This window comes from Oncorhynchus clarkii, chromosome 9 (assembly GCF_045791955.1).
Source record: "Oncorhynchus clarkii lewisi isolate Uvic-CL-2024 chromosome 9, UVic_Ocla_1.0, whole genome shotgun sequence".
Lineage (NCBI taxonomy): Eukaryota > Metazoa > Chordata > Actinopteri > Salmoniformes > Salmonidae > Oncorhynchus > Oncorhynchus clarkii.
In genome coordinates this window covers 17,625,002-17,652,703 of record NC_092155.1, presented here as the reverse complement: position 1 = coordinate 17,652,703, position 27,702 = coordinate 17,625,002, and the positions used below count along the sequence as shown (strand labels likewise).

Genomic DNA, 27,702 nt, shown 5'->3' with positions numbered 1-27,702 from the left:
TCCGAAACAGACTCCATGAGGGTGGTATGAGGGCCCGACGTCCACAGGTGGGGGTTGTACTTACAGCCCAACACCATGCAGGACGTTTGGCATTTGCCAGAGAACACTAAGATTAGAAAATTCGCCACTGGTGCCCTGTGCTCTTCACAGATGAAAGCAGGTTCACACTGAGCACATGTGACAGACGTGACAGTCTGGAGAACGTTCTGCTGCCTGCAACATCCTCCAGCATGACCGGTTTGGCGGTGGGTCAGTCATGGTGTGGGGTGGCATTTCTTTGGGGGGCCGCACAGCCCTCCATGTGCTCGCCAGAGGTAGCCTGACTGCCATTAGGTACCGAGATGAGATCCTCAGACCCCTTGTGAGACCATATGCTGGTGCGGTTGGCCCTGGGTTCCTCCTAATGCAAGACAATGCTAGACCTCATGTGGCTGGACTGTGTCAGCAGTTCCTGCAGGAGGAAGGCATTGATGCTATGGACCGCCCGTTCCCCAGACCTGAATCCAATTGAGCACATCTGGGACATCATGTCTCGCTCCATCCACCAACGCCACGTTGCACCACAGACTGTCCAGGAGTTGGCGGATGCTTTAGTCCAGGTCTGGGAGGAGATCCCTCAGGAGACCATCCGCCACCTCATCAGGAGCATGCCCAGGCGTTGTAGGGAGGTCATACAGGCACATGGAGGCCACACACACTACTGAGCCTCATTTTGACTTGTTTTAAGGACATTACATCAAAGTTGGATCAGCCTGTAGTGTGGTTTTCCACTTTAATTTTGAGTGTGACTCCAAATCCAGACCGCCATGGGTTGATAAATTTGATTTCCATTGATAATTTGTGTGTGATTTTGTTGTCAGCACATTCAACTATGTAAAGAAAAAGGTATTTAATAAGAATATTTCATTCATTCAGATCTCGGATGTGTTATTTTAGTGTTCCCTTTATTTTTTTGAGCAGTATATATAAAGGTGTTATACAAACCTTTGTATTTTTATTTTTTTGGAAAGATAAAAACAACATTCACCTACATCATGCATTTCTGCCCCATATACCGTCCATCGTTAGGCAGATCTCTTCCTCAGGACTTCATATTGTGCTTCTGAAACACCACCAGGCTTGACCTATTGAAAGGTGTTGTGGTAGTTATGGGTAACGTCTGTGCTGCTGTTAGCAGGCTTAGTGTTGTCTTCACTTCAGACTCTGAACTACTAGAGATAGGAAGGAAGTGTTTAGAGGTCTGCTACTGTGGATGGAGGTGAATGTCGGGTTCTTCGGTAGCTTGAAGTACAGGACTGAGGAATATTTTAGTTTGGACAGGGAGGAGCTGACCTTGGGCGTGTGTGTGTGTGGACGTGTTTTACTATTCTTGTGGGGACCAGGAAAATAAAATATGTCTGGAATGTGATGAGATAGACAGAAGATAGAAGAAGCCTCTTTAAACAACATGTTACTTTGCGTCAATAGAGTCCCCATTCTCCTTGGCCACCCGGAAATTACTAATCTAGCCTGATCCCATATCTGTTTGTGCTGTCATGACAATGACCCTAGCAGTTGGCAAGACAGCACAAACATATCTGGAACCAGGCTACTAAGTCACATGACTGAAAGGGAAAACATGACACAGTGTACTCCTAGTCCATACCAATAACAGTTGTCAGGTCTAGCCTGAAGCCAGAGAATGGAGAGAATGTGATAGATGCAGTCAGAGGGTAACATCTCATTTTCTTTCTCTCTTCCTCTCACCCTGGCAGGACTATCACAGCCTGGGAGGACAGGGAGGATGGAGGGGGGAGGAGAGAGAGAGAGAGAGAGAGAGAGAGAGAGAGAGAGAGAGAGAGCGAGAGAGAGAGAGATACAGTGCCTCCGGAAAGTATTCAGAACCCTTGATTTTTTCCACATGTTGTTACGTTACAGACTTATTATAACATTTGTTAAAACAATTTTCCCTCAATGACAAAGCTAAAACAGGTTTTTAGAAATGTATGCAAATCTATTGAAAATAAAAAACTGAAATATCAGGAATGTATTCAGACCCTTTACTCAGTACTTTGTTGAAGCACCTTTGGCAGCGATTACAGCATCGAGACTTCTTGGGTATGACGCTACAAGCTTGATACACCTGTATTTGGGGAGTTTCTCCCATTCCTCTCTGCAGATCCTATCAAGCTCTGTCACGTTGGATGGGGACCGTTGCTGCACAGCTATTTTCAGGTCACTCAGAGATGTTCCATCAGGTCCAGGCTCTGGCTGGGCCACTCAAGGACATTCAGAGACTTGTCTCGAAGCAACACCTGTGTTGTCTTGGCTGTGTGCTTAGGGTTGTTGTCCTGCTGGAAGGTGAGCTTTCACCCCAGTGTGCTCTGGAGCAGGTTTCCATCAAGGATCTCTCTGTACTTTGCTCCGTTCATCTTTCCCTCGATCCTGACTAGTCTCCCAGTCCCTGCCGCTAAAAAAAGAGATGGTTCTCCTTCTGGAAGGTTCTCCCGTCTCCACAGAGGAAGTCTAGAGCTCTGTAAGAGTGACCATCAGGCTCTTGATCAACTCCCTGACCAAGGCCCTTCTACCCCGATTGCTCAGTTTGGCCAGGCGGTCAGCTCTAGGAAGAGTCTGGGTGGTTCCAAACTTCATCCATTTAAGAATGATGGGGTCCACTGTGTTCTTGCGGACCTTCAATGTTGCAGAAATGTTTTGCCACCCTTCCCCAGAATTGTGCCTCGACACAATTCCTTCGACCTCACAGCTTTTTATTTGTGTTGACTGTGGGACCTTATACAGACAGGTGTGTGCCTTTCCAAGTCATGTCCAATCAATTGAATTTAACACAGGTGGACTCCAATCAAGTTGAATATTTATGTAAATAATGTATTCTGTTTTTATTTTCAATGAATGTGCAAACATTTCTAAAAACCTGCTTTTGCTTTGTCATTATGGGATATTGTGTGTAGTTTGCTAAACAAATACTTTAAATCAATTTTATAATGAGACTAACGTAATAACATATGGAACAATTCAAGGGGTCTGAATACTTTCTGATGGCACTGTATATGGAAGTGGAAAAATATAGGGAGGGTAGAGAGAAAATGTGAAAGAGGGCAAATGGACAATGGGAAGGAGAGAGGGAGAGAGAGAGAGATGTAAGAGGTAGAATTTAAGTCATAGGTCTGTGATTGGCTTGTCCGTGTTCCCTAAATAACTATAGACCCTTTGATGTCCATGATGGTGTGTGTGTTTGTGTGTGTGTGTGACGCGTGCCACCTGGAGTGAAGCCAGGACTCCGTCTCTCTCCGTGGGGGGGGCATTTATTTCCTCTAAGCTCACACTGTAAATATTGGCTCTCGAGGAGGAAGCCTCTAGGTGAACATAAATCCGATGGTCGAAATAAAAACTACAAAAAGTAGAAAAAGAAACTGAGTCTTGGATATACTGAAGAGGACAGGGAATTACAGAGAAGAGGATGAATGTTGCAATCCTTCTTTGTTTTGCTCCCCCTCCTCCTCCTCCTCATCCTCCTCTCCTATCCTCTAACCCCGTGTTAGGTCTCCTGTGTGTAGTACTAGTAATAGATGCGATCGGGAAAAGCATTTGGTATGAAACCAGAGGATGAGAACCCCTAACACTCCATGAATTATCGGAGACTCTCCAGCTCTTCTCTCCTCACACCCTCACTCTGAGTCGTGTATCAGCCAGCTCAAACAGACAGACAACAGCTACAGTGTTCAGTATCTCAGGGTGAAAGAGGAAAGGTTCCAGAGACAGACAGGTGCCTCGAACCATAGAGAGAGAATCGCTTCAACTTCAACTGATGTACTCCAGTCTCAGAGAAAGTCAGCGAGTTAGTTGCTTAGAAAGACAAAAGATCGGAGACAGAGCTACTATCTGTGGAGTGAGAATCACTGGGAGAGAGTGAGCTTCAGTTCACTGATGTACAGATGTAGGATCTTAATTTGATCACTCTTTTGTTGCTGAGGATTAATGCACAGCAGGAAATGCAATCGTGTAGTGTATTTTAGTTTTTAAAAGGCTTCTAAAGTTTGTCATTTCCACTTTGAAATGTCAGACTTGATTTTCCCTTACGAAAAAGGTATCAACCCCTACAACAATGTCCATTCATTAAAATCCACATAATAATTCACATTTGTTGTTGCTGCAGGATTATTTTCCTGCTACAGCAAATTTGCTTGGCAGGAAAATAAGTTTGTACATCTGTAGACGAGTCCTGAGCCAGACATACAGTGATGGAAATGCTAAACCTTTCCACCGTAAAAAGACGTTCTGGCAAACATCAATAGCATTGACTTGTAAATGACCTGCTTTGCATTAATTTGAGCCAACCTAAACCAAATATTTCCTTCTTGACTAATACATTTTATCTTTCATAGCTTATCTGAACCCAGGTCAGTTTTGATGTTAGCAGAATCAGACATGACCCTTCTCTGTTTTGACTTCCAGGAAAAAATTCACTCATAAACTACATTTGGAAGATTATTTTATTTTTTTTACTGCACTGTTAATACAGTCCCAAAAGGTTTTGGTGAAGTTTTCAAGATATTAGAGTTTTTTTCCTTTAAGTATATAGTCACATATATGTCCTAGTACGACCCATTCATACACAAACACTAACAACCTGGAGCAACATGATACAGACCATGCCTTAGGAAGCAATACAATACACGTGTTTACATTGTCAGACAACATGCAGCATATATACACACACACTTTTCCAGCTGTGTATGTATGTACACAGTGCATTCAGAAAGTATTCATACGCCTTTACTTATTCCACATGTTGTTGTGTTACAGCCTGAATAACCCCCCAAAAACTCTCTCACACATCGACACACAATACCCCATAATGACAAAATGAAAACATGTTTTTAGAAATGTTTGCAAATATATTGAAAATGACCCAGTCGATACATGTTAGAATCACCTTTGGCAGCGATTACAGCTGTGAGCCTTTCTGGGTAAGTCTCTAAGAGCTTTGCACACCTGGATTGTACAATGTTTGCACATCATTCTTTTAAAAATTCTTCAAGCTCTGTCAAGTAGGTTATTGATCATAGATTTACATAGATTTTCAAGCCAATTTAAGTCAAAACTGTAACTAGGCCACTCAGGAACATTCAATGTCATCTTGGGAAGCAACTCCAGTGTATATTTGGCCTTGTATTTTAGGTTATTGTTCTGCTGAAAGGTACATTTGTCTCCCAGTGTCTGTTAGAAACAAGACTGAACCAGGTTTTTCTCTAGGATTTTGCCTGCGCTTAGCTCTATTCCATTTATTTGTATCCTAAAAAAAACTTTAGTCCTTGTCAATGACAAGCATACCCATAACATGATGCAGCCACCACCATATTGGAAATTATATTAAATATGAAGTGAGGTACTGTGTTGGATTTGCCCCCAAACATCTTTGACAATTTTTTTGCAGTTTTACTTTAGTGTCTTAATGCAAACAGGATGCCTGTTCAGGAATATTTTTTATTCTGTACAGGCTTCCTTCTTTGCACTCTGTCACTTAGGTCCTTCTTTGCACTTTGTCATTTAGATTAGTATTGTAGAGTAATTACAATGTTGTTGATCTATCCTCCGTTTTTTCCTATTACAGCCATTAAACTCTGTAACTGATTTAATGTCACCAATGGTCTCATGGGGAAATCCCTGAGCTGTTTCTTTCCTTTCCAGCAAACGAGTTAGGAAGGATGCCTGTATCTTTGTAGTGACTCCCTGTTTTGATGCACCATTCAAAGTGTAATGAATAACTTCACCATCCTCAAAGGGATAGCGCTGTCTGTTTTTAATTTTATTTACCCATCTACCAATAGGCTACCTTCTTTACGAGGCATTGGTTGTGTCTTTGTTTGAAATTCACTGCTCGACTGAGGGACCTTACAGATAATTGTATGTGTGGGGTACAGAGATGAGGTAGTCATTCAAAAATCATGTTAAACACTGTTATTGGACACTGAGTGAGTCCATGAAACTTATTCAGGCTTGCCAGAACAAAGGAGTTGAATACGTATTGACTCAAGACATTTCAGCTTTTCATTTTTCATTCACTTGTAAAATCTTCTAAAAACTTAATTCCACTTTGACATTATGGGGTCTTGTGTGTTGGCCAGTGACATTTAATCCATTTTAAATTCAGTGCGTAACACAACAACATGTGGAAAAGCCACACACTGTGTGTGTGTGTGTGTGCATGTGTGTGTTTGTGTGTGTATGCTAAGGTTATGTAAGCATATCCATGAATAATCTCTTCCTAAATACGAGGCCCCCCCCCTTCCCAACAACGAATGGCAATGTGCCCACAGAAAAAAACCACAGACTTTTAGTCCAAAATTAAAGCTGAGGAGTTGCTCAACAAATGTTGGAGCGCCGGCCCAAAACACTTTTTTGGCAGTGGTGACCATCTCAGCGAATGCCTGAGAATCTCTGAGGATATGAAGAGGTCGTACGGTCAAGAGGGGGTCTCCTAATTTATACAATTGATAGGCTGGAGGTTTAAAGGTTTAGATTTGTGGATTCTCCGTTGTTGTTGATCTTTGAGGAGAATCCTTGGCTGTATCCCAATATTGCGCTACTTTCGGCCTGGGTGTCACGTTGTATAAATGATTGGAGACAGGCGCAGGAATTCGTAATAGGGGGGTTTAATACTCAAACCCAAAATATACAACATGCCATGAAAAGGCACGGGGACGAAGCCTAAAACAAACACTTATACAAAAACACAGGGATGTAACCCAAACAAAAGAGCGAGGTAAAACCTCTAATAAATACACGGGACGAGACCCGTAATAACAAGATCATAATAAACGCAGCACGATAGCCAAAATAACAACGCACAGGTACTCACAGACGCACAGGTACTCACAGACCAACGGACATGGGAACAATAACCGACCAAGACAATGGTGAACAGAGGGCACATATATACAATTAGTAATCAGGGGAATGGGAATCTGGTGTGCGTAATGAGACAGTTCAGTAACAGTAATCCGTGACGCTGGGCCCATAGTGCTCTAATCAAACGTAGTGCACTAGGGAATAGGGTGCCATTTGGAACAGAGGCCTTGCTCCAGTGCCGTGGCTCTGTTGTAGTAGAGGGTGCCAGTGCTCAGTCAATGGACAGACGGACTGAAACAGGACCAGACTGGCCTGGCGCTATCAGAGAGACAGATGGACGGATGCACAGAGCGCATTGGCTGAGTTATCTGAATGAGATCTTGAGATCTGTGGAGAGAGAGACCGAATGTCAGTGTTAGAATAGAGATATGGAATATGGGATCCTTGTTAGAATCGAATGAGTCGTACATCTGATTCACAGCCCTGTCCACTGAATATCACCTATCACCATCAGGACCACCAGCATGCACCTCTATAAAAGATATATAGACGTAGAAGGTTTAATTGATGCCTTTGAGAGAGGGGGACTGTGATATAGTACAGGGACATTGTGAAAAGCCTGTAAAACAAACATAGCTGTTGTCGTAAAATTGTAGCCGTGAAACTGCCAAAGCCTCACTGCATCATTAACAGTCCCCCATCCATCCCTCATTCCTCCTTGTCTTCCCTTCTCTTCCCTTCTCTTCCACCCCATCCCACCACCCTCAACCATAAAAAGAGGAGTGAGTTTACAGGGTGGTAAAAAGGAGCCATTACACACACTAGAACACCTCCCCCCCCTGTTGAATGTGCTCTAATTCCTCTTCCTGGGGGCCCAGGTACAATGGCAGGTCACGCATCAAGGAGGCGAAGACAGCACCAGGCATGCTACACAAACATGATGTCTATAAACATGCTAAACACACACACAACGTCTATAAACATGCTACACACACAATGTCTATTAACATGCTACACATGCAACATCAATTAACATGCTACACACACACCGTCTGTAAACATGCAACACACACACCGCATCTATAAACATGCAACACAAACAACGTCTATAAACATGCTACACACAGAATGTCTTTTAACATGCTACACACACACAGCATCTATAAACATTCTACACACACAAGGTCTATTAACATGCTACACACACACAGCGTCTAGAAACATGCTACACACAATGTATATTAACATGCTAAACACACAATGTCTATAAACATGCTACACACCAACAACGTCTATTAACATGATACACACACAATGTCTATAAACATGCTACACACACGATGTCTATTAACATGATACACAAACGCAGAAAGTCTATAAACATGCTACACACAACGTCTATAAACATGCTACACACACGATGTCTATTAACATGCTACACACACACAGCGTCTATAAACATGCTACACACAATGTATATTAACATGCTACACACACAATGTCTATAAACATGCTACACACCAACAACGTCTATTAACATGATACACACACAACGTCTATAAACATGCTACACACACAATGTTTATTAACATGCTACACACACACAGCATCTATAAACATGCAACACAAACAACGTCTATAAACATGCCACACACAGAATGTCTATAAACATGCTACATACACAACGTCTATAAACATGCTATACACACACAATGTCTATAAACATGCTACACAGACAAATTCTATAAACATGCTACACACACACCGTCTATAAACATGCTACACCCACGATGTCTATTAACATGATACACACACAAACAGCGTCTATAAACATGCTACACACAATGTCTATTAACATGCTACACACACACAATGTCTATAAACATGCTACACACCAACAACGTCTATTAACATGATACACACACAATGTCTATAAACATGCTACACACACAATGTCTATTAACATGCTACACACACAACGTCTATAAACATGCTACACACACAACGTCTATAAACATGCTACACAACATCTATAAACATGCTACACACACAGCATCTATAAACATGCTACACACACAACGTCTATAAACATGCTACATACACAACGTCTATAAACATGCTAGACACACACAGTCACTCACATGCACACACACAAACTTCTGCTCACTGCAGACTCAAGCGTGACACGTGGCAGTGTAATGCCCTGTTTGACTTTTAATTCACCCAATTTTTATTTGCCCTCTTTATGTCCGTGGGCCTCTCGGGCTCTATCCCTCTTTCTCTCTCTCTGACTCCCTTTCTCTGATTCTCTCGCTCCTCTCTTTCTCTCTCTCTTTTTTTCTCTCTCTCTCTCAATTCAATTCAATTCAATTGACTTTATTGACATGGCAAGTTCATTATTACTTACATTGTCAAAGTATACATGGGATTACCATTAACAACAACTACAACAACAATATTAATGAGAACAACAATATACATTAAAGCAATGGTAGTGGACCACATGACCTGGTAGTAGATCAGTCTCAACCTGACTCTCTCTCTCTTTCTCTCTCTCTCTCTCTCTCGCACACTCTCTCTCACTCTCTCACCCTATTCTTCCTTCTCCTTTCACCCTGACCCCTATTTATCTTGTTTTGTGTACTCTCCCTCTCTCCTCTCCCTGCGTCCAGACCCCATCTCTCAGTAGGTGTTGTGTTAGTGTCAGGGTGTCAGGGTGTTCTGTGGTCTGTCCAGCGTTAGCTTCTCCAGGGAGAGGTGGTGAAGAGGGTCACACACTCCATCTGAGGCCCAGGGGCAGGGGTCATCATGGGGGGAGGATTCAGGAAGTTAGCATCTGCACTCTGGAACAAGGACCTCTCTCCCTCTGTCTCTCACTCTCATCTCCTTTCATCTCTTTCTCTTGTTTTTTTTGTCTCTCTCTCTTTCTCTCTCTCTCTATCGCTCTCTCTCTCTCTCAATCTCATACACTCTGTGTGTAATCTCTCCCTCTTTCTCTCTGTTGGTCTATCCTAGCCTCTAACTCTCTCTCTCTCTCTCTCTCTCTCTCTCTCTCTCTCTCTCACTCTCTTCCCCATCATGTCTTTTCTGGGTCCCCTATCAGTCAAATCCAGGGCCCATATGAGTGAACACAGCTCCTCTGCCTGAACTCAGAGCCAACCCACCCCCCATGAACCCCCCTGTCCATTCTTGACACCCCGGCCTGTCTACACCCCTACTCTTAAAACAGGAATGTTCCACAAGGGAGGAAGCGTGTGAGTGTGTGCGTGCGCATGAATCTTTGCATGTGCTACTGTATGTATGCATGTTACTGTGTGTGTGTGTGTGTGTGTGTGTGTGTGTGTGTGTGTGTGTGTCGATCCTAGACCTATCAGTGTGTAGAGAAGCTTGGTGAGGGTCTGTGACAGACAGTGATGTGTGTTTGTGTGTGTGTTTTTTGTGTGTGTGTGTGTGTGTGTTGCATATGTAATGTGTTGTACCAGAGGGATTGGCCTTTTAGTGTCCATGTTCTCTAGTCAGTTAACACCTCCTGTTGTTTAGGTTGTGTGTGTGTGTGTGTGTGTGTGTGTGTGTGTGTGTGTGTGTGTGTGTGTGTGTGTGTGTGTGTGTGTGTGTGTGTGTGTGTGTGTGTGTGTGTGTGGGTGGGTGGGCGCGTGTGTGTGTGGGCGTGTGGGCGTGGGTGTGTGGGTGGGCGCGTGTGTGTGTGTTGACATGATAGCCAGCGAGGTGAGACAAGTGGTCTCACCAACAGCAGACGTGCATAAACATTCTTGAGTAAGGGGAAGCTGGTTCGATGTTGATGATGTGTTTTCCTGTGTGTCAAATGCACCAGATATTGTTGTTGTTGACAAAGGGAGGGGCTCGTTTTGGAAGGGGGCTGCTCATTTGACGGCACATGGAGCAGGCCTTTGCCGAGAAGCTAAATACCAGCCCCTCGTAGCACTGGGACAGCCTCGGGTGGTGAACCAGCTGGTGGTGCTGATATTTGGCAGTCTCGGCCACATACACAGGCTTGCAGTGCGTGGCCTCCAGATTGCGGGCCTGACAAAAACTAGGGCAAAGCAATTGGCTAGTTACTGCTCTGTTTCAGCTGTTGTGGGCAGTCTAGCTGTTTGGAGAAGTAGGTGCTTTCTGTATCCTTCAGTGCCCTGCACAGAGGGACCATTGAAATGTTAGGATCCTAATTTTGTCAATTTGATTAGTGGATTCAAATAAAGTATTTAAAATGTGTGTGTGTGTGTGTGTGTGCTTTCTAATTCCCCCAAGTCATCCTTCAGATCACGTAACTAAGAAGTATAAAAACATTCTTAGCCAACATACTAATGAGGTTTATATATGAATATGTCCAGGGGCTACAGTAAGGCCAGTTTTGAGTGTAATCCTTTCTGTTGATTTCGTCATCATTTTATTCTCATATTTCTCAGCACAGATCGTCCTTTAAAGTCAAACTGACCCATTGTGTAACTCATTATCTTGGAACAACCTGTGTTTTGGCTTTTGTTTTGTGGTTGCCTTGCTTTGCTTTGCTCTCACATTGGACTAACTCTGTGTCTTGGAAACAGGAAACATCGGCTGTCTCTCAAATGGCACCCTATTCCCTATAGAGTGCACTACTTTTAATCAGAGGCTCTATATTTGTATTCTGTATAGGCAATAGGGTGCTATTTGGGACACGCCTGTAATGTGCAAGACAGGATAGTTCAGGCTGGCCTTGAAAATCCAGCAGAGGTAAGTAACAATTTGGGTAAACTCAGATTGCTATGGGAATGAAATGCAGTAAGCAGCTAAACAGCTAAACAGGGACTGAAAGACAGATGTTGGACGACAGTTCCTATCCAGTCAGAAGAGTCCAGAGAGAGATCCGAAAGAGGGTTTTTTCCATGAGTCTCCCCTCCTAGATGCTCTGTTCCTGGCCAGATGGGCAGAGGTATCCTCCCTCCTCCTAAGACATACCAATAGTTCTCTATGGCTCTAAATCTAAGCCCTTGGTTTCGCAATGTCTACAATGCTAACATAAGTATTTTTTTCAAGATAGTCATATCTTGGATCTTTTAGCTATTTGATTTTGAACTTTAGGACTCCTGTAGGTATAAAAATATACATATACATTATATGACCAAAATTATGTGGACACCTGCTCGTCGAACATCTCATTCCAATATCATGGGCAATAATATGGAGTTGGTCTCCCCTTTGCTGTTATAACAGCCTCCACTCTTCTGGAAAGGCTTTCCACTAGATGTTGGAACATTGCAGCGGGGACCTGCTTCCTTACATTCAGACACAAGAGCATTAGTGAGGTCGGGCACTGATTTTTAGCGATTAGGCCTGGCTCGCAGTAGGTGTTCCAATTCATCCGAAAGGTGTTTGATGGGGTTGAGGTCAGGGCTCTGCGCAGGCCAGTCAAGTTCTTTCACACTGATCTCTACAAACTATTTATGTATGGACCTCGTTTTGTGCATAGGGGCATTGTCATGCTGAAATAGGAGAGGGGCCTAGCACGAACCATGAAACTAAGGGGCCTATCCCGAACCATGAAAAACAGCCCCAGAGAAGTATTCCTCCTCCACCAAACTTTACAGTTGACACTATGCATTTGTGCAGGTAGAATTCTCCTGGCATTTGCCAAACCCAGATTCGTCCATCGGACTACCAGATGGTGAAGTGTGATTCATCACTCCAGAGAAAGTGTTTCTACTGCTCCAGAGTCCAATGGCGGCGAGCTTAACACCACTCCAGCCAACGCCTTGCATTGCGCCTGGTGATCTTAGGCTTGTGTGCGGCTGCTCGGCCATGGAAACCCATTTCATGAAGCTCCCGACTAACAGTTCTTGTGCTGATGTTGCTTCCAGAGGCAGTTTGGAACTCGGTAGTGAGTGTTGCAACTGAGGACAGACAATTTTTACATGCTACCCGCTTCAACACTCAGAGGTCCCATTCTGTGAGCTTGTGTGGCCTACCACTTCGCGGCTGAGTCGTTGTTGCTCCTAGACATTTCCAATTCACAATAACAGATCTTACAGTTGACTGGGGCAGCTCTAGCAGGGCAGAAACTTGACGAACTGACTTGTTGGAAAGGTGACATCCTATGACGGTACCATGTTGAAAGTCACTAGCTCTTCAGTAAGGCAATTTTATTGATAATGTTTGTCTATGGAGATTGCATTGCTGTGTGCTTGATTTTATACACCTGTCAGCAACGGGTGTGGCTGAAATAGCCAAATCCACTAATTTGAAGGGGTGTCCATATACTTTTGTATATATTGTATATATTTTGGGGGGGATAAAATATTGAATTTGGCCTTTACTGTTATAGCCCATAGAAACGCATTGAATAACACATTCATAAATTGCAAAACAAAACAAAAATGTTTCAAGAGGAATAAGGTTTTGAAGTGTTTTTCCTATATCTTGGAGAACTTTGCAAGTTTTTTTTTGCCATATTCAATCACTTTGTTTATGGCACTTTTTACACCTTGTTAACTTTTGTGCCATTCTTACAGGGTTACCTTCCCCTGCGCTTGTGTAGGTCATAGAGCAAAACAAGTGAGTGAGTGTTTACCTGTCGATGTTGGTGACTTATTAGTTTGTAACTCAAACGGTTCGGTCCGGACACTTGGTTTTGTGAGAACACATTTTCGAAATTAGGACTTGGGTGTCTGAAAGTTCAGACGACTGCTTGTGGATGTTGTAGAGCAAAACATATGACACTGTTTTGTTCGTGAGAGACGCTAGCTTAAACTGTTCAGGTTTTACTTACCGAACGTAGCAGGCGTAAAAAAAACACCTGAAACTAGATCCTCTACATACTGGTCGTGACGAGAAGAAAAAAATGTTGGGGGAGGTTCTCTTCTGCACTGTTCAACCAATCCAGTAAATGTGGAGGAGTAGTTAAAATGGAGTGTCACCTTGTTAACGTTCAGAAGAGGAAGTTGCATCACAGGCTCTCTTTCCATTTCCCCTGAAAACCAGGACATCCGGTTGTTGGGGACTTGGCAGATGCTAGGGTTTTACAGACGATTTTGTGACAATTTTCTTGTCCGGATCCTCTGTGTAGAAAACACCACTTTCAACAAGCTCCAGGAATAGGTTTAAACTTTATATCGGCGGAAAGAGAGAATTGAGCTGCAGCCAATGCAGAAACAGTAAGTCTCTAGCATAAACACATAGTGAGCTATTCAATATTTAATATGATGCCATGCTAGAGTCATTATCTTTAGCTACAGCCTCAGAATTTCACAAGGCCTTTGTTTGATTTTGGAGTGGTGGGCGTGTGTGCTGTTGTCAATGCAACCTGTCACGAAAGGTCACAGGTGTCACTGTTGATGACTGAGAAAATGACTGAGGGGCCAGTGATGGGGGCTTGAAGTGTCTGTGTGTGTGTAGGTGTGGTCCTTTTGTGTCTTCACTAGGATCACTGCATTGACCTATGACCTACTGTATGATCCTAGTGTCATGAGGTTGGCCTGGGAGGTAGGTTTATGACAGTCATAAATACCTCTTCCCCCTTTTTCCTCTCTCTACCCTACTGAGGTTACATTTGCAAAACCCTTGGTTAACATAGAGATTCTGGGAACATCAGAAGGTGGGGGGAAATTAACTATATTCTGGTAATCCGACCAATTGAACATATGCGGTGGTACTTAATGAATATGATGTCAGTTCGGTTGTCATCTGAGACATTCTCATCAATGATAAGATGACATAAACTCTACAATGGAATGTCTACACATCAGAGTTATCGGATTCACATGGAATTGTTGTTCAATTTAAATGTTTGAATTTGAAATTATTCGTGATGGGATGAAATGTGATTTTAGCTTCTAAAATGTGAGATTTGGGTTTTCATAAGATGGGCTCTGCTCAATCAGTGGTCCGCCCCTGTGAAGGAACATGGGCTATAAAACTTTTTAAACACGCCCTCCTCTCCCTTCCTATATAAGCCCTTTACGACAATATAACCTCCTGTTCCGAGGACGTGAGGACGACGGTCCGATGTCAGAATGGTTCAGATAATAACTACAGAACGAAGCCAACATCAGCGTGAGCTTTGGTTGCGAATGGCATGAACTTTGAACTCTTATTCACTACAGAAGTGATACCTCCTAGCCGTTGAGTTAGCAACCACAGCTGTAAATGCAGGTTAGAAAGGAACAGACAGAGTATCCCGTCTACCACACAACAACATTACTACAACGTATCCAATTTAACAGCAGAGACATTCTTCAAAGGACTCGGTTGGGCAACACGGCCTTCCATCTACCACCAACCTACCGAAGCGGAGCTCAGAGTAAATATTTATTGCATTTTCCTTTTCCAAATGGGCGGTAATTTAGAATGCATAAGATACTGTATTTACGATAGCACAGCTTCGCCTTTTGTTCCTCAGTCTTCCCGCTCTTTCACTCAAACCCAGCCCCTTTTCTTTTGTGTAACCAGCTGTCATATCTGTTCCGCCCGCTAGGGACGTTTTCCTTTATGACGTAATTTGTTAGTTATGATTCAATGATGTGTATGTGTAATTCTGTGTGATTAGTTAGGTACAGTATTTAGTAAATAAATAATTCAACCCAATTTTGTATTGCTGATTCAAATTGTTAGCCAGGGTTCGTGCAGATAACCAAGAATTTACAACTTTCAGATGAGACTGAATTAAGATGACGATTAATATTGACTGCTGTTGATGTAAAATATTACTAGGTCTTTAAGAGTTTATTCGGAAGATAGCAGCTCCATAAATATTATTTTGTGGTGCCCGACTCTCTACATGATTAACTCAATCAGATAATATTAATTACGGAGAAATTATTTCATAGAATAGCATGTCATATCACTTAATCCGGCATAGCCAAAGACACGACACTAGGAAGTAGTGCTGTATACTCAAACTTAACTTGTCCACTGTATCAGTTGACTTTCCATTTGGTATGAACTATTCTGCCGATCTAGAGACAATATGTCACATTGAGGTGTGTACAATATGTTGTTAATTTAAGCCAGTTTGCTATAGCAGGAAAACAAATCCTGCAGAAACAGAAAATGTTAGGGCAAATCAAGTATCAAGTTCTCAAGTGAAAATACAATTTTCTTTTAAGCCTTTTTAAACCTTGAATACACTACAAGTTTGTGTTTCCTGCCGTGCAGAAAAATATCAGCATCAAAAGAGTGATCAAATTAAGATCCGCCATCTGTACAGTGCCTTGTTCTTTGTGAATGTACACTTGACTGTTTCCCCCCTGGTTGGCTGCACATTTGCAGCGGCAGATTGAGGTCTTAAACGTGAAGTCATGTTAAGAATTGAAAGTGTCCTTGCATGTGAATGTTTTAAAAAAATCTTTGTTAAAAAAAACAGGGATTTAAAACCAAACCAACGGAATCAAGTGGTGTGGCTGCGGTCCAGAGTTGGAGCGTTCAGATTTATGTTTGACTTGTTCTGTCTAAATTGTTAGTCTTGTGTTACAGGCAAATAAGGTATTTCAGTTTTTTTTTCTTTTTATACATATGAGAAAAAAATATGTAAAAACCTGTTTTCACTTTGTTGTTATGGGGCATTGTGTGTAGATTGATGAGGGGAAACAATGATTGAATCCATTTTAGAACAAGGCTATAGTGTAACACAATGTGGAGAAAGGGGAAGGGGTCTGAATACTTTCCGAATGCATTGTATCTGGAAACACAAAATCCCCATTTTTTAAAGAAAGACCACAGGGTTTGCGCCTGTGCAACAGTAGATATTAAGTTTAACATATGTTTGTATTGTACATTTGATCAAGACTTAAAGATAACTAAGGTTATTTTAAGACATCCAACAGAATAGCAATGATTTGTACATTCCCCAGTTGCTCCCCACATAGGAAGATAGAGACACAGACTATAGGAAAACGCTGGTGGCCTTTTCGCTAAGGGGGGAATTTGTTAGACTCAGCAAATCTGTCACTGTTATTGGGGACTGAGATGCGGAGATGTGCTGGGTATTCTTCTGGATTCACTTTCAGGGTTTCCGTTTGTCTGTTTGAGATCCCACTAATGGATTACAGGCTCCCCATGGTCTCCAGAGAAGATTTCTAGACTTCTTTGGCTTCTTGAGTGACTTCTTTGGCCCTTACGGTTAGTTCACGAGCTAGACTAAATGGCTTACTTCATCATTTTATGAGCAAGAAATGATGTCGATGAATCTGTCTGGTACTGTACGTTGTTTAGTTGAAAGTGATGCACATGTTAATCATTACATTAACATTTTAGTCATTTAGCAGACTTACAGGAGCAATTATGGTTAAGTGCCATGCTCAAGGGTACATCAACAGATTTGGGGGGATTCAAAGCAGCAACCTTTCAGTTACTGGCCCAACGCTTTTAACTGCTAGGCTATCTGCCGCCCTCCTGCCATCCTCCTGCCATCCTCCTGCAGCCCTCCTGCCATCATCCTGCCATCCTCCTGACATCCTCCTGCAGACCTCCTGCCATCCTCCTGATATCCTCCTGCAGCCCTCCTGCCATCCTCCTGATATCCTCCCGACATCCTCCTGCCATCCTCCTGACATCCTCCTGCAGCCCTCCTGCCACCCTCCTGATATCCTCCTGATATCCTCCTGCCATCCTCCTGCCATCCTCCTGACATCCTCCTGCAGCCCTCCTGACATTCTCCTGCCATCCTCCTGATATCCTCCTGTCATCTTCCTGCCATCCTCCTGCCATCCTCCTGCCATCCACCTGACATCCTCCTGCAGCCCTCCTGCCATCCTCCTGACTTCTTAGGCCTACACCATGCCCCTGTATGTTTAGGGGATTGATATCTCACACACATTTTCATTGGATTTAAATGTAAAACGTATATTGTCTTTCCTCTTTCTGTAGATATTGTTACCATTCTAACCATGCATAGTAAGAGTTTGAAAGCACACATGTAGGGTTGAAGGCCCGTTGTGCTCCGCTCTGTGAGGTATTTTAACCTGGGCCTGGGCGCACTCTCTCCAATTCACAGATAATCTGGACTGGACCCTTGACGGCCTACTTCCTGACCAAATGTACCGTATCCATAGGAGTCAGGGGTCAATGGACTTGTCACTAAAAGATGGAAATCAGTCTCTTTGTGGGTCATTGGGGGCTGAAGCAGATGTGCTTGCTCTTAATTCACTTTCAGGGGTTCTATCAGTCTTTTCCAGTCTCAAATCGACTCTCAGTTGGTCTTCTTGGTCTAAGGTCCGTTATTTCTGAGCATATTTCATCTATCACAGTGCGTCTGGTACACCTTTAGGAAATTCACAACGTTTTCTTTCCAACACCGTCTTTCGTTTTGGCGTTTTAAGATGTATTCGTTTACCTTTCTCTTTCCCTTCTCTCATTCTCTCCATCCCTCCTTCTTTCTTTCTCTCTCGCTCCCGGTACACAGTGTGTGTTTCAACGAGAGCCTGGTCTGGCCCCTCGGAACTCTCCCCCTGTAGAGAAAACTGACTTCCAGGTTTGTATTCAGAAAGTGTCTCAGAGTTGGTGTGCTGATCTAGGATCAGGTCACCTCTGTCTATTCATTATAATCTGAAAAGCCAAACAGATCCTAGTTCAGCACACATTGAGACACTTTATGGATATGAGATTAGGTCTGTTACTAACCCCCGTGTCTACCTAAACCAGCCAACCAAGTTTCCAGTCCAGGAATTAAAATGTAACTTTAAAACAGTATTTCTACTGTTTCACTACAAGTGAAATATTATTCGTTCATAAATAACTGTGTTTCCTGTCAACTATAAGTGGAGGCTGTAAAAGGGGATCCAGGGGCCTCAAATACATTCAGACACTTACCCTTCAGGTTCTGCTGCTTGCTTATGAGGCTGAAGGTGGATGAGAATGTATGGGCTGTATCAGATCAAACACACACCCACACACACACACACACACACACACACACACACACACACACACACACACACACACACACACACACACACACACACACACACACACACAGACATATCCACATGCAGTACAGTCTACACATAGCTGGTGTGTATTTGATGTGGGTGAGAGGGAGGAGGCTATTCCAGGCTGTGCCAGGCTACTGGTCGAGCGGCGGTTAACGCTGCTTGGCCGACCCTGGTGTGTTTAGGTGGGGAATGAGTGTGTGTTGGCACGGAGCATCCGGATCCAATGCCTGGCCCCTGTCAAGCACTAGGGCATGAGAGAGAGAGAGAGAGAGAGAGAGAGAGAGAGAGAGAGAGAGAGAGAGAGAGAGAGAGAGAGAGAGAGAGAGAGAGAGAGAGAGAGAGAGAGAGAGAGAGAGAGAGAGAGAGAGAGAGAGAGAGAGAGAGAGTTAGAGGCCCCTCTCCAGACTACAGCTTGGCACTAAGACAACACAGAAAATGACCACCTCCAGCTTAGCGTTGGGTAGTAAATTAGATCTAAATACTGATTAGTCAGATCAACATCATGTATCCTCTAGGACACTGCTCTGTGTGTTCTGGTCTCAACAAGCTACCACAGTGTTTTCTGTCCTTCACCCATACATGGCCTGGAGCGAGATGGTACAGCTCCCTTCACAACTGTGTATTGCCAACTTCAAATTTTGTCAAAATTCATGCATTGTGGTTTGACAAACAGTTCTGATTCAGTATAGCCTATCCATTATAGTTGGAGCTAGCGATTTTCTGACCTTCCGTACTGGTCGCTAACTGGTCACTATAACACAACTGGTCTCTTTAACACAACTGGTCTATATAACACAACTGGTCTATAACACAACTGGTCTATATAACACAACTGGTCTATAATACAACTGGTCTATAACACAACTGGTCTCTTTAACACAACTGGTCTATAATACAACTGGTCTCTATGACACAACTGGTCTATAACACAACTGGTCTCTATGACACAACTGGTCTCTATAACACAACTGGTCTCTTTAACACAACTGGTCTATAATACAACTGGTCTCTATAACACAACTGGTCTCTATGACACAACTGGTCTCTATAACACAACTGATCTCTTTAACACAACTGGTCTTTATAACACAACTGGTCTTTATAACACAACTGGTGTATAATACAACTGGTCTCTATAACACAACTGGTCTTTATAACACAACTGGTCTATAATACAACTGGTCTATAACACAACTGGTCTCTATAACACAACTGGTCTCTATGACACAACTGGTCTCTATAACACAACTGGTCTCTTTAACACAACTGGTCTATAATACAACTGGTCTATAACACAACTGGTCTATAACACAACTGGTCTTTATAACACAACTGGTCTCTATAACACAACTGGTCTTTATAACACAACTGGTCTATATAACACAACTGGTCTATAACACAACTGGTCTATATAACACAACTGGTCTATAATACAACTGGTCTATAACACAACTGGTCTATATAACACAACTGGTCTATAATACAACTGGTCTATAACACAACTGGTCTTTATAACACAACTGGTCTATAACACAACTGGTCTCTATAACACAACTGGTCTCTATAACACAACTGGTCTATAACACAACTGGTCTATATAACACAACTGGTCTATAACACAACTGGTCTATAACACAACTGGTCTCTATAACACAACTGGTCTATAATACAACTGGTCTATATAACACAACTGGTCTATAATACAACTGGTCTATAACACAACTGGTCTATAATACAACTGGTCTATAACACAACTGGTCTTTATAACACAACTGGTCTATAACACAACTGGTCTCTATAACACAACTGGTCTCTATAACACAACTGGTCTATAACACAACTGGTCTTTATAACACAACTGGTCTCTATAACACAACTGGTCTTTATAACACAACTGGTCTCTATAACACAACTGGTCTCTATAATACAACTGGTCTATAACACAACTGGTCTTTATAACACAACTGGTCTTTATAACACAACTGGTCTATATAACACAACTGGTCTATAATACAACTGGTCTATAACACAACTGGTCTATAACACAACTGGTCTTTATAACACAAGTGGTCTATAACACAACTGGTCTCTATAACACAACTGGACTTTATAACACAACTGGTCTATAACACAACTGGTCTCTATAACACAACTGGTCTCTATAACACAACTGGTCTTTATAACACAACTGGTCTTTATAACACAACTGGTCTATAACACAACTGGTCTCTATAACACAACTGGTCTCTATAATACAACTGGTCTATAACACAACTGGTCTCTATAACACAACTGGTCTTTATAACACAACTGGTCTTTATAACACAACTGGTCTCTATAACACAACTGGTCTATAACACAACTGGTCTATATAACACAACTGGTCTATAACACAACTGGTCTTTATAACACAACTGGTCTTTATAACACAACCGGTCTCTATAACACAACTGGTCTTTATAACACAACTGGTCTTTATAACACAACTGGTCTCTATAACACAACTGGTCTATAACACAACTGTTCTTTATAACACAACTGGTCTCTATAACACAACTGGTCTTTATAACACAACTGGTCTTTATAACACAACTGGTCTTTATAACACAACTGGTCTATAACACAACTAGTCTATATAACACAACTGGTCTATAACACAACTGGTCTATATAACACAACTGGTCTATAATACAACTGGTCTATAACACAACTGGTCTATATAACACAACTGGTCTATAATACAACTGGTCTATAACACAACTGGTCTTTATAACACAACTGGTCTCTATAACACAACTGGTCTCTATAATACAACTGGTCTATAACACAACTGGTCTTTATAACACAACTGGTCTTTATAACACAACTGGTCTATATAACACAACTGGTCTATAATACAACTGGTCTATAACACAACTGGTCTATAACACAACTGGTCTTTATAACACAAGTGGTCTATAACACAACTGGTCTCTATAACACAACTGGACTTTATAACACAACTGGTCTATAACACAACTGGTCTCTATAACACAACTGGTCTCTATAACACAACTGGTCTTTATAACACAACTGGTCTTTATAACACAACTGGTCTATAACACAACTGGTCTTTATAACACAACTGGTCTATAACACAACTGGTCTCTATAACACAACTGGTCTCTATAATACAACTGGTCTATAACACAACTGGTCTTTATAACACAACTGGTCTCTATAACACAACTGGTCTATAACACAACTGGTCTATATAACACAACTGGTCTATAACACAACTGGTCTTTATAACACAACTGGTCTTTATAACACAACCGGTCTCTATAACACAACTGGTCTTTATAACACAACTGGTCTTTATAACACAACTGGTCTCTATAACACAACTGGTCTATAACACAACTGTTCTTTATAACACAACTGGTCTCTATAACACAACTGGTCTTTATAACACAACTGGTCTTTATAACACAACTGGTCTTTATAACACAACTGGTCTATAACACAACTAGTCTATATAACACAACTGGTCTATAACACAACTGGTCTATATAACACAACTGGTCTATAATACAACTGGTCTATAACACAACTGGTCTATATAACACAACTGGTCTATAATACAACTGGTCTATAACACAACTGGTCTTTATAACACAACTGGTCTCTATAACACAATTGGTCTATAACACGAGGGATGCATTGAGACGGCCATCTTCTTCTGTGAGGATCATATAGTGCAGGGCTGCCAAATTCCGGTCTTGGAGGGCCAAAACACTTCCGGTTTTCATTCTCTCTTTCTAACCAGGGACTGATTAAGATGTGGGACACCAGGTGAGTGCAATTGACTACTAGGTAGAAAAAACCCAGAAGTGTTTCAGCCCTCCAGGATGGGAATTGGGCAGCCCTGATTTAGTCGATGGAGGAATGTTTGAAAACAAGCTCGGTAGCTCTACAGCCAGACAGCTTCCTGACCCCTAAATTCTTGACCCCTAGCGTCCTGACCCCTAGCTTCCTGATCAGTCTCAGGTGCTTTTAACACAAAGCATAATTGCCAAGTTAATAGAAGTATTATCCACCTCCGTGATTTCAGAATTTGCTCATGCTCATGGTCATGGACAGGTTTTTGCATCTGTGTGTGTATACTGTCTGTACTGGTCCTTCCTTTACATGCAACTAACAGGGTTGGGGTCAATTCCTGTTCGATCCCAGTCAATTCAGAAAGTAACCAAATTCCATCTCCAATTCCAAATGTTCCTAATTCAAAAGCATGGAAGCATTGAAGAGAATTGGAATTGGAATTTCAGTGGGACTGGAATTGAAATGGAGTTAACCCCAACCCTGGCAACTAACTACATTTCTAGGCTAGTGTCATCTGTGTTGAGGCTAACACTGAGTATCTGCGTCCTCTGTACAGCGTGCCCGCCTGGCACCTACAAGCCAGAGGGTACACCTGGAGGCCTGGGTACTTGCCTGCCCTGCCCTGACCAGCACCACACCTCCCAGCCCAGCAGCACCTCACGCAGCGACTGTGTCTGCAAGCAGGGCTACAGGCCCCAGGGGAAGACCTGTGAAGGTATGAGGCTCCAGACTGTCCACGCTACACTTCCAAAGTCAGACACTTAGGGCCGTTCTCCCAGACACCAGCTAGGCCGAGCCCTGGACTAAAAAGCATACTGAATGGAGAATGCTTGAAATAACCTTTTAAACCAGAATGAGGCTTAAAGTCCAATTCCACCACTTTTCAACCTCATATTCATTATTAAAAAGTAGTGGAATTGCCCTTTAATCTGCATCTGGGAAACCGGCAGAACTCCCTAGGGAGTTAACGTTCCCAAAGCCCTTAGGCTTCACCACAACCAAGCATCTGCCGCAGGGATCAGCCTCAATACCAAGGCTTGAGGGCTGTATGTGTGTGTGTGTGTGTGTGTGTGTGTGTGTGTGTGTGTGTGTGTGTGTCTTTTATTTTACTCTTCTTGTGGTGACCAGAAGTCTTCACAGGGATAGTGAAACAAGAATCATTTGGACAAGTGGGGACATTTTCCCGCTCCCCAAAAGGAAAAAGGCTATCTTAGCCTTAGGGGGGTAAATTTAGGGTTAGATTTAGGATTAAGGGTTAGGTTTTAGGAGTCAGGGAAAATAGTACTTTGAATGGGAAACAATAGTTGGGTCTCCACAAGCATAGTAAAACAAATGTGTGTGTGTGTGTTTGTGTGTGTGCATGTGCGTGCATGTGCAGTATAATAACTGAGTGTGCGTGTTCATGCATTTGGGCTTTTGTATCAAATAGAGGAAATCTGAGTCTTTTTCATGTTTCTCCTCTCCCTCCCTTTCTCTCTCCTTCCATCCATCTCTCTCCCCGTCTCTCTCTCCTTCCATCCATCTCTCTCCCCATCTCTCTCTCCTTCCATCCATCTCTCTCCCCATCTCTCTCTCCTTCCATCCATCTCTCTCCCCGTCTCTCTCTCCTCCATCCATCTCTCTCCCCATCTCTCTCTCCCCGTCTCTCTCCTTCCATCCATCTCTCTCTCCTTCCATCCATCTCTCTCCCCGTCTCTCTCTCCTTCCATCCATCTCTCTTCCCGTCTCTCTCCTTCCATCCATCTCTCTCTCCTTCCATCCATCTCTCTCCCCATCTCTCTCTCCTTACATCCATCTCTCTTCCCGTCTCTCTCCTTCCATCCATCTCTCTCTCCTTCCATCCATCTCTCTCCCCATCTCTCTCTCCTTCCATCCATCTCTCTCCCCGTCTCTCTCTCCTCCATCCATCTCTCTCCCCATCTCTCTCTCCCCGTCTCTCTCCTTCCATCCATCTCTCTCTCCTTCCATCCATCTCTCTCCCCGTCTCTCTCTCCTTCCATCCATCTCTCTTCCCGTCTCTCTCCTTCCATCCATCTCTCTCTCCTTCCATCCATCTCTCTCCCCATCTCTCTCTCCTTCCATCCATCTCTCTCCCCATCTCTCTCTCCTTACATCCATCTCTCTCCCCGTCTCTCTCTCCTTCCATCCATCTCTCTCCCCATCTCTCTCTCCTTCCATCCATCTCTCTCCCCATCTCTCTCTCCTTCCATCCATCTCTCTCCCCATCCCCAGTGGTGTACTGCCCTGAGCTGTCTCCCCCAGAGAATGGTTTCTTCATCCAGAATGTGTGTAATAACCAGTTCAATGCTGCCTGCGGGGTACGATGCCAGCCTGGCTACGACCTGCAGGGCAGCGGCATCAGACTGTGCCAGCCAGACGGGACATGGTCAGGCTCTCCGCCCAGCTGCAGAGGTGAGAGGGTGGTAGAACACACACACACACACACACACACACACACACACACACACACACACACACACACCTTAACCCCTCTAATGGTCCCTCTAACCTTGACAACTAATTGTCCCTCTAACCTTAACCTCTCTAATTGTCCCTCTAACCTTAACCTCTCTAATGGTCCCTCTAACCCTAACCTTAACCTCTCTAATGGTCCCTCTAACCCTAACCTTAACCTCTCTAATGGTCCCTCTAACCCTAACCTTAACCTCTCTAATGGTCCCTCTAACCCTAACCTTAACCTCTCTAATGGTCCCTCTAACCCTAACCTTAACCTTTCTAATGGTCCCTCTAACCCTAACCCTTCTGATGTTTCAACACATTCTTAAACATTTGTGAGTTACATCGGCCTATCATGGAGACGCACACATGCACATACTGTACACAAAACACACGCACGTACTGTACACAAAACACACGCACGTACTGTACACAAAACACACACGCACATACTGTACACAAAACACACATGCACATACTGTACACAAAACACACGCACGTACTGTACACAAAACACACAGACATACTGTACACAAAACACACACGCACATACTGTACACAAAACACACACGCACATACACAAAACACACGGACATACTGTACACAAAACACACTCGCACATACTGTACACAAAACACACACGCACATACACAAAACACACGGACATACTGTACACAAAACACACTCGCACATACTGTACACAAAACACACACGCACATACACAAAACACACGGACATACTGTACACAAAACACACACGCACATACTGTACACAAAACACACACGCACATACTGTACACAAAACACACCCGCACATATTGTACACAAAACACACACGCACATATTGTACACAAAATACACACGCACATACTGTACACAAAACACACACGCACATACTGTACACAAAACACACACGCACATCCTATACACAAAACACACACACACATGCTGTACACAAAACACACATGCACATACTATACACAAAACACACACACACATACTGTACACAAAACACACACGTACATACTGTACACAAAACACACAAGCACATACTATACACAAAACACACACGCACATACAAAGAACACACACGCACATACTGTACACAAAACACACACGCACATACTGTACACAAAACAAGCACGTACGCACGCACGGACACACACGCACACGCACACGCACACACACACACACACACACATTGTATATAGTTAGTAAGAGGGCTTGTTAAGTTTGGGCATGGTGTGTAGAGTTAGTATGGAGACTGTCTGGCTGGTGTGTCAACGTATCCTCTGAGGATTGAGATCATGCGTGTGTGTGTGTGCTTGGCTCACTGCCTGTGTGCCTTCCTGTGTGTGTATATGTGTGCCTCGACGTCTGTCTCTCTGTCTCTCTGTCTGTCTGCCTCTCTGTGTCTGCATGAGTTCCAGTGCGGGACCTCCCAGCCAGTTAAGGCATCAGGGAGGGGGTCTCCTAAAAGCCTGTCTCTCAGTGGTGCTGAAAACCAACACACTAAACACACTCTTCTAGACCTCAGGCTGACACGGACCAGCCCTGCAGGATCAAGGTTTTTATTAAGGGATTTTGCAGGAGAGCAAATGATAGTTCTCAGAAAATATTTAGCTAATGTTTTAGACAGATGAATCATTCTTCTTTTTTCATTCCTCCATTTCAATTTTGTATCTCCTTCCATCTCTGCTACTTGGTTCCTCTCTCTTTTTAAAAATCTCTCTCTGTCTCTCTCTCTCTCTCTCACACCCTCTTTTCATACTGTAAATTTGTCATTGCGGTTAGACCGACCAGTATCTAGGATTTCCTCTGTGTTTCTCTGTTTCAACAACAGTGCGCTCCTGTCCCGCCCTATCACCGCCCCAGCACGGACACATGAACTGCAGCGAGGGTGGCGCCTCCTACAGGGCGGAGTGCGAGATTCGCTGTGCAGAGGGCTACAGGCTGGAGGGAGACACCAGGCTCAGCTGTCAGGCCGACTCACTGTGGAGCGGGATCCAACCACGGTGTGTGGGTAAGCCTGCAGGAACCAATTACCCCACTCTCCCCCTAAAACCCCACTGTACCCTACTAAAAACATAGCATCCAGAACAGGGTTATCTAGAACAGGGTTATCTAGAACGGGGTTATCTATTTTGGATGCAATTTGAATGGAGGTTATGGAGAGAGAGAGAGAGAGAGAGAGAGAGAGAGAGAGAGAGAGAGTGAAAGACTGCGAGAGAGTGCTCGCGCGTGTAATGATTTAAAGCTATATATTTGAGTGATAGTCTGTTTTAAAACTCTGCAGCTGCAATTAACACAATAATCTTTACAATGAAAAAACAGGCCAGATGGAGATGGGTAAATGAGACGTGCATCCACACCCTGAACAGACATGCAGAGGCCGTAGAGAAGCCAGATTTAGACATTGCATTTCATTTAACAGTTACATTTCACACCATGCTGTTCACATAAATAATTGATTATAATTTACCGGTTTCTCGCAGCTATTTATCCTGAGAAAAGGGAGTGGTTTTGGTAGCCAGGTTCCTGCCATTCAAACATCTAATACCCCACTCTCACCCCTAAAACCCCCACTCTACCCCAACTCTTCCCACTAAAAACCCACT

At 43.2% G+C, this 27,702-nt stretch overlaps 1 protein-coding gene across 1 annotated transcript in view; it reads left to right on the top strand.

The window, feature by feature from the left end:
- LOC139417482 (sushi, von Willebrand factor type A, EGF and pentraxin domain-containing protein 1-like) overlaps window positions 1-27,702 on the top strand; it is a 171,971-nt gene that overhangs the window by 59,299 nt on the left and 84,970 nt on the right. The window contains exons 4-6 of the mRNA XM_071166761.1: window positions 23,185-23,343; window positions 24,861-25,040; window positions 26,928-27,107. Coding sequence (XP_071022862.1) covers window positions 23,185-23,343; window positions 24,861-25,040; window positions 26,928-27,107 — 519 coding nt within the window. The remainder of the gene's footprint in view (window positions 1-23,184; window positions 23,344-24,860; window positions 25,041-26,927; window positions 27,108-27,702) is intronic.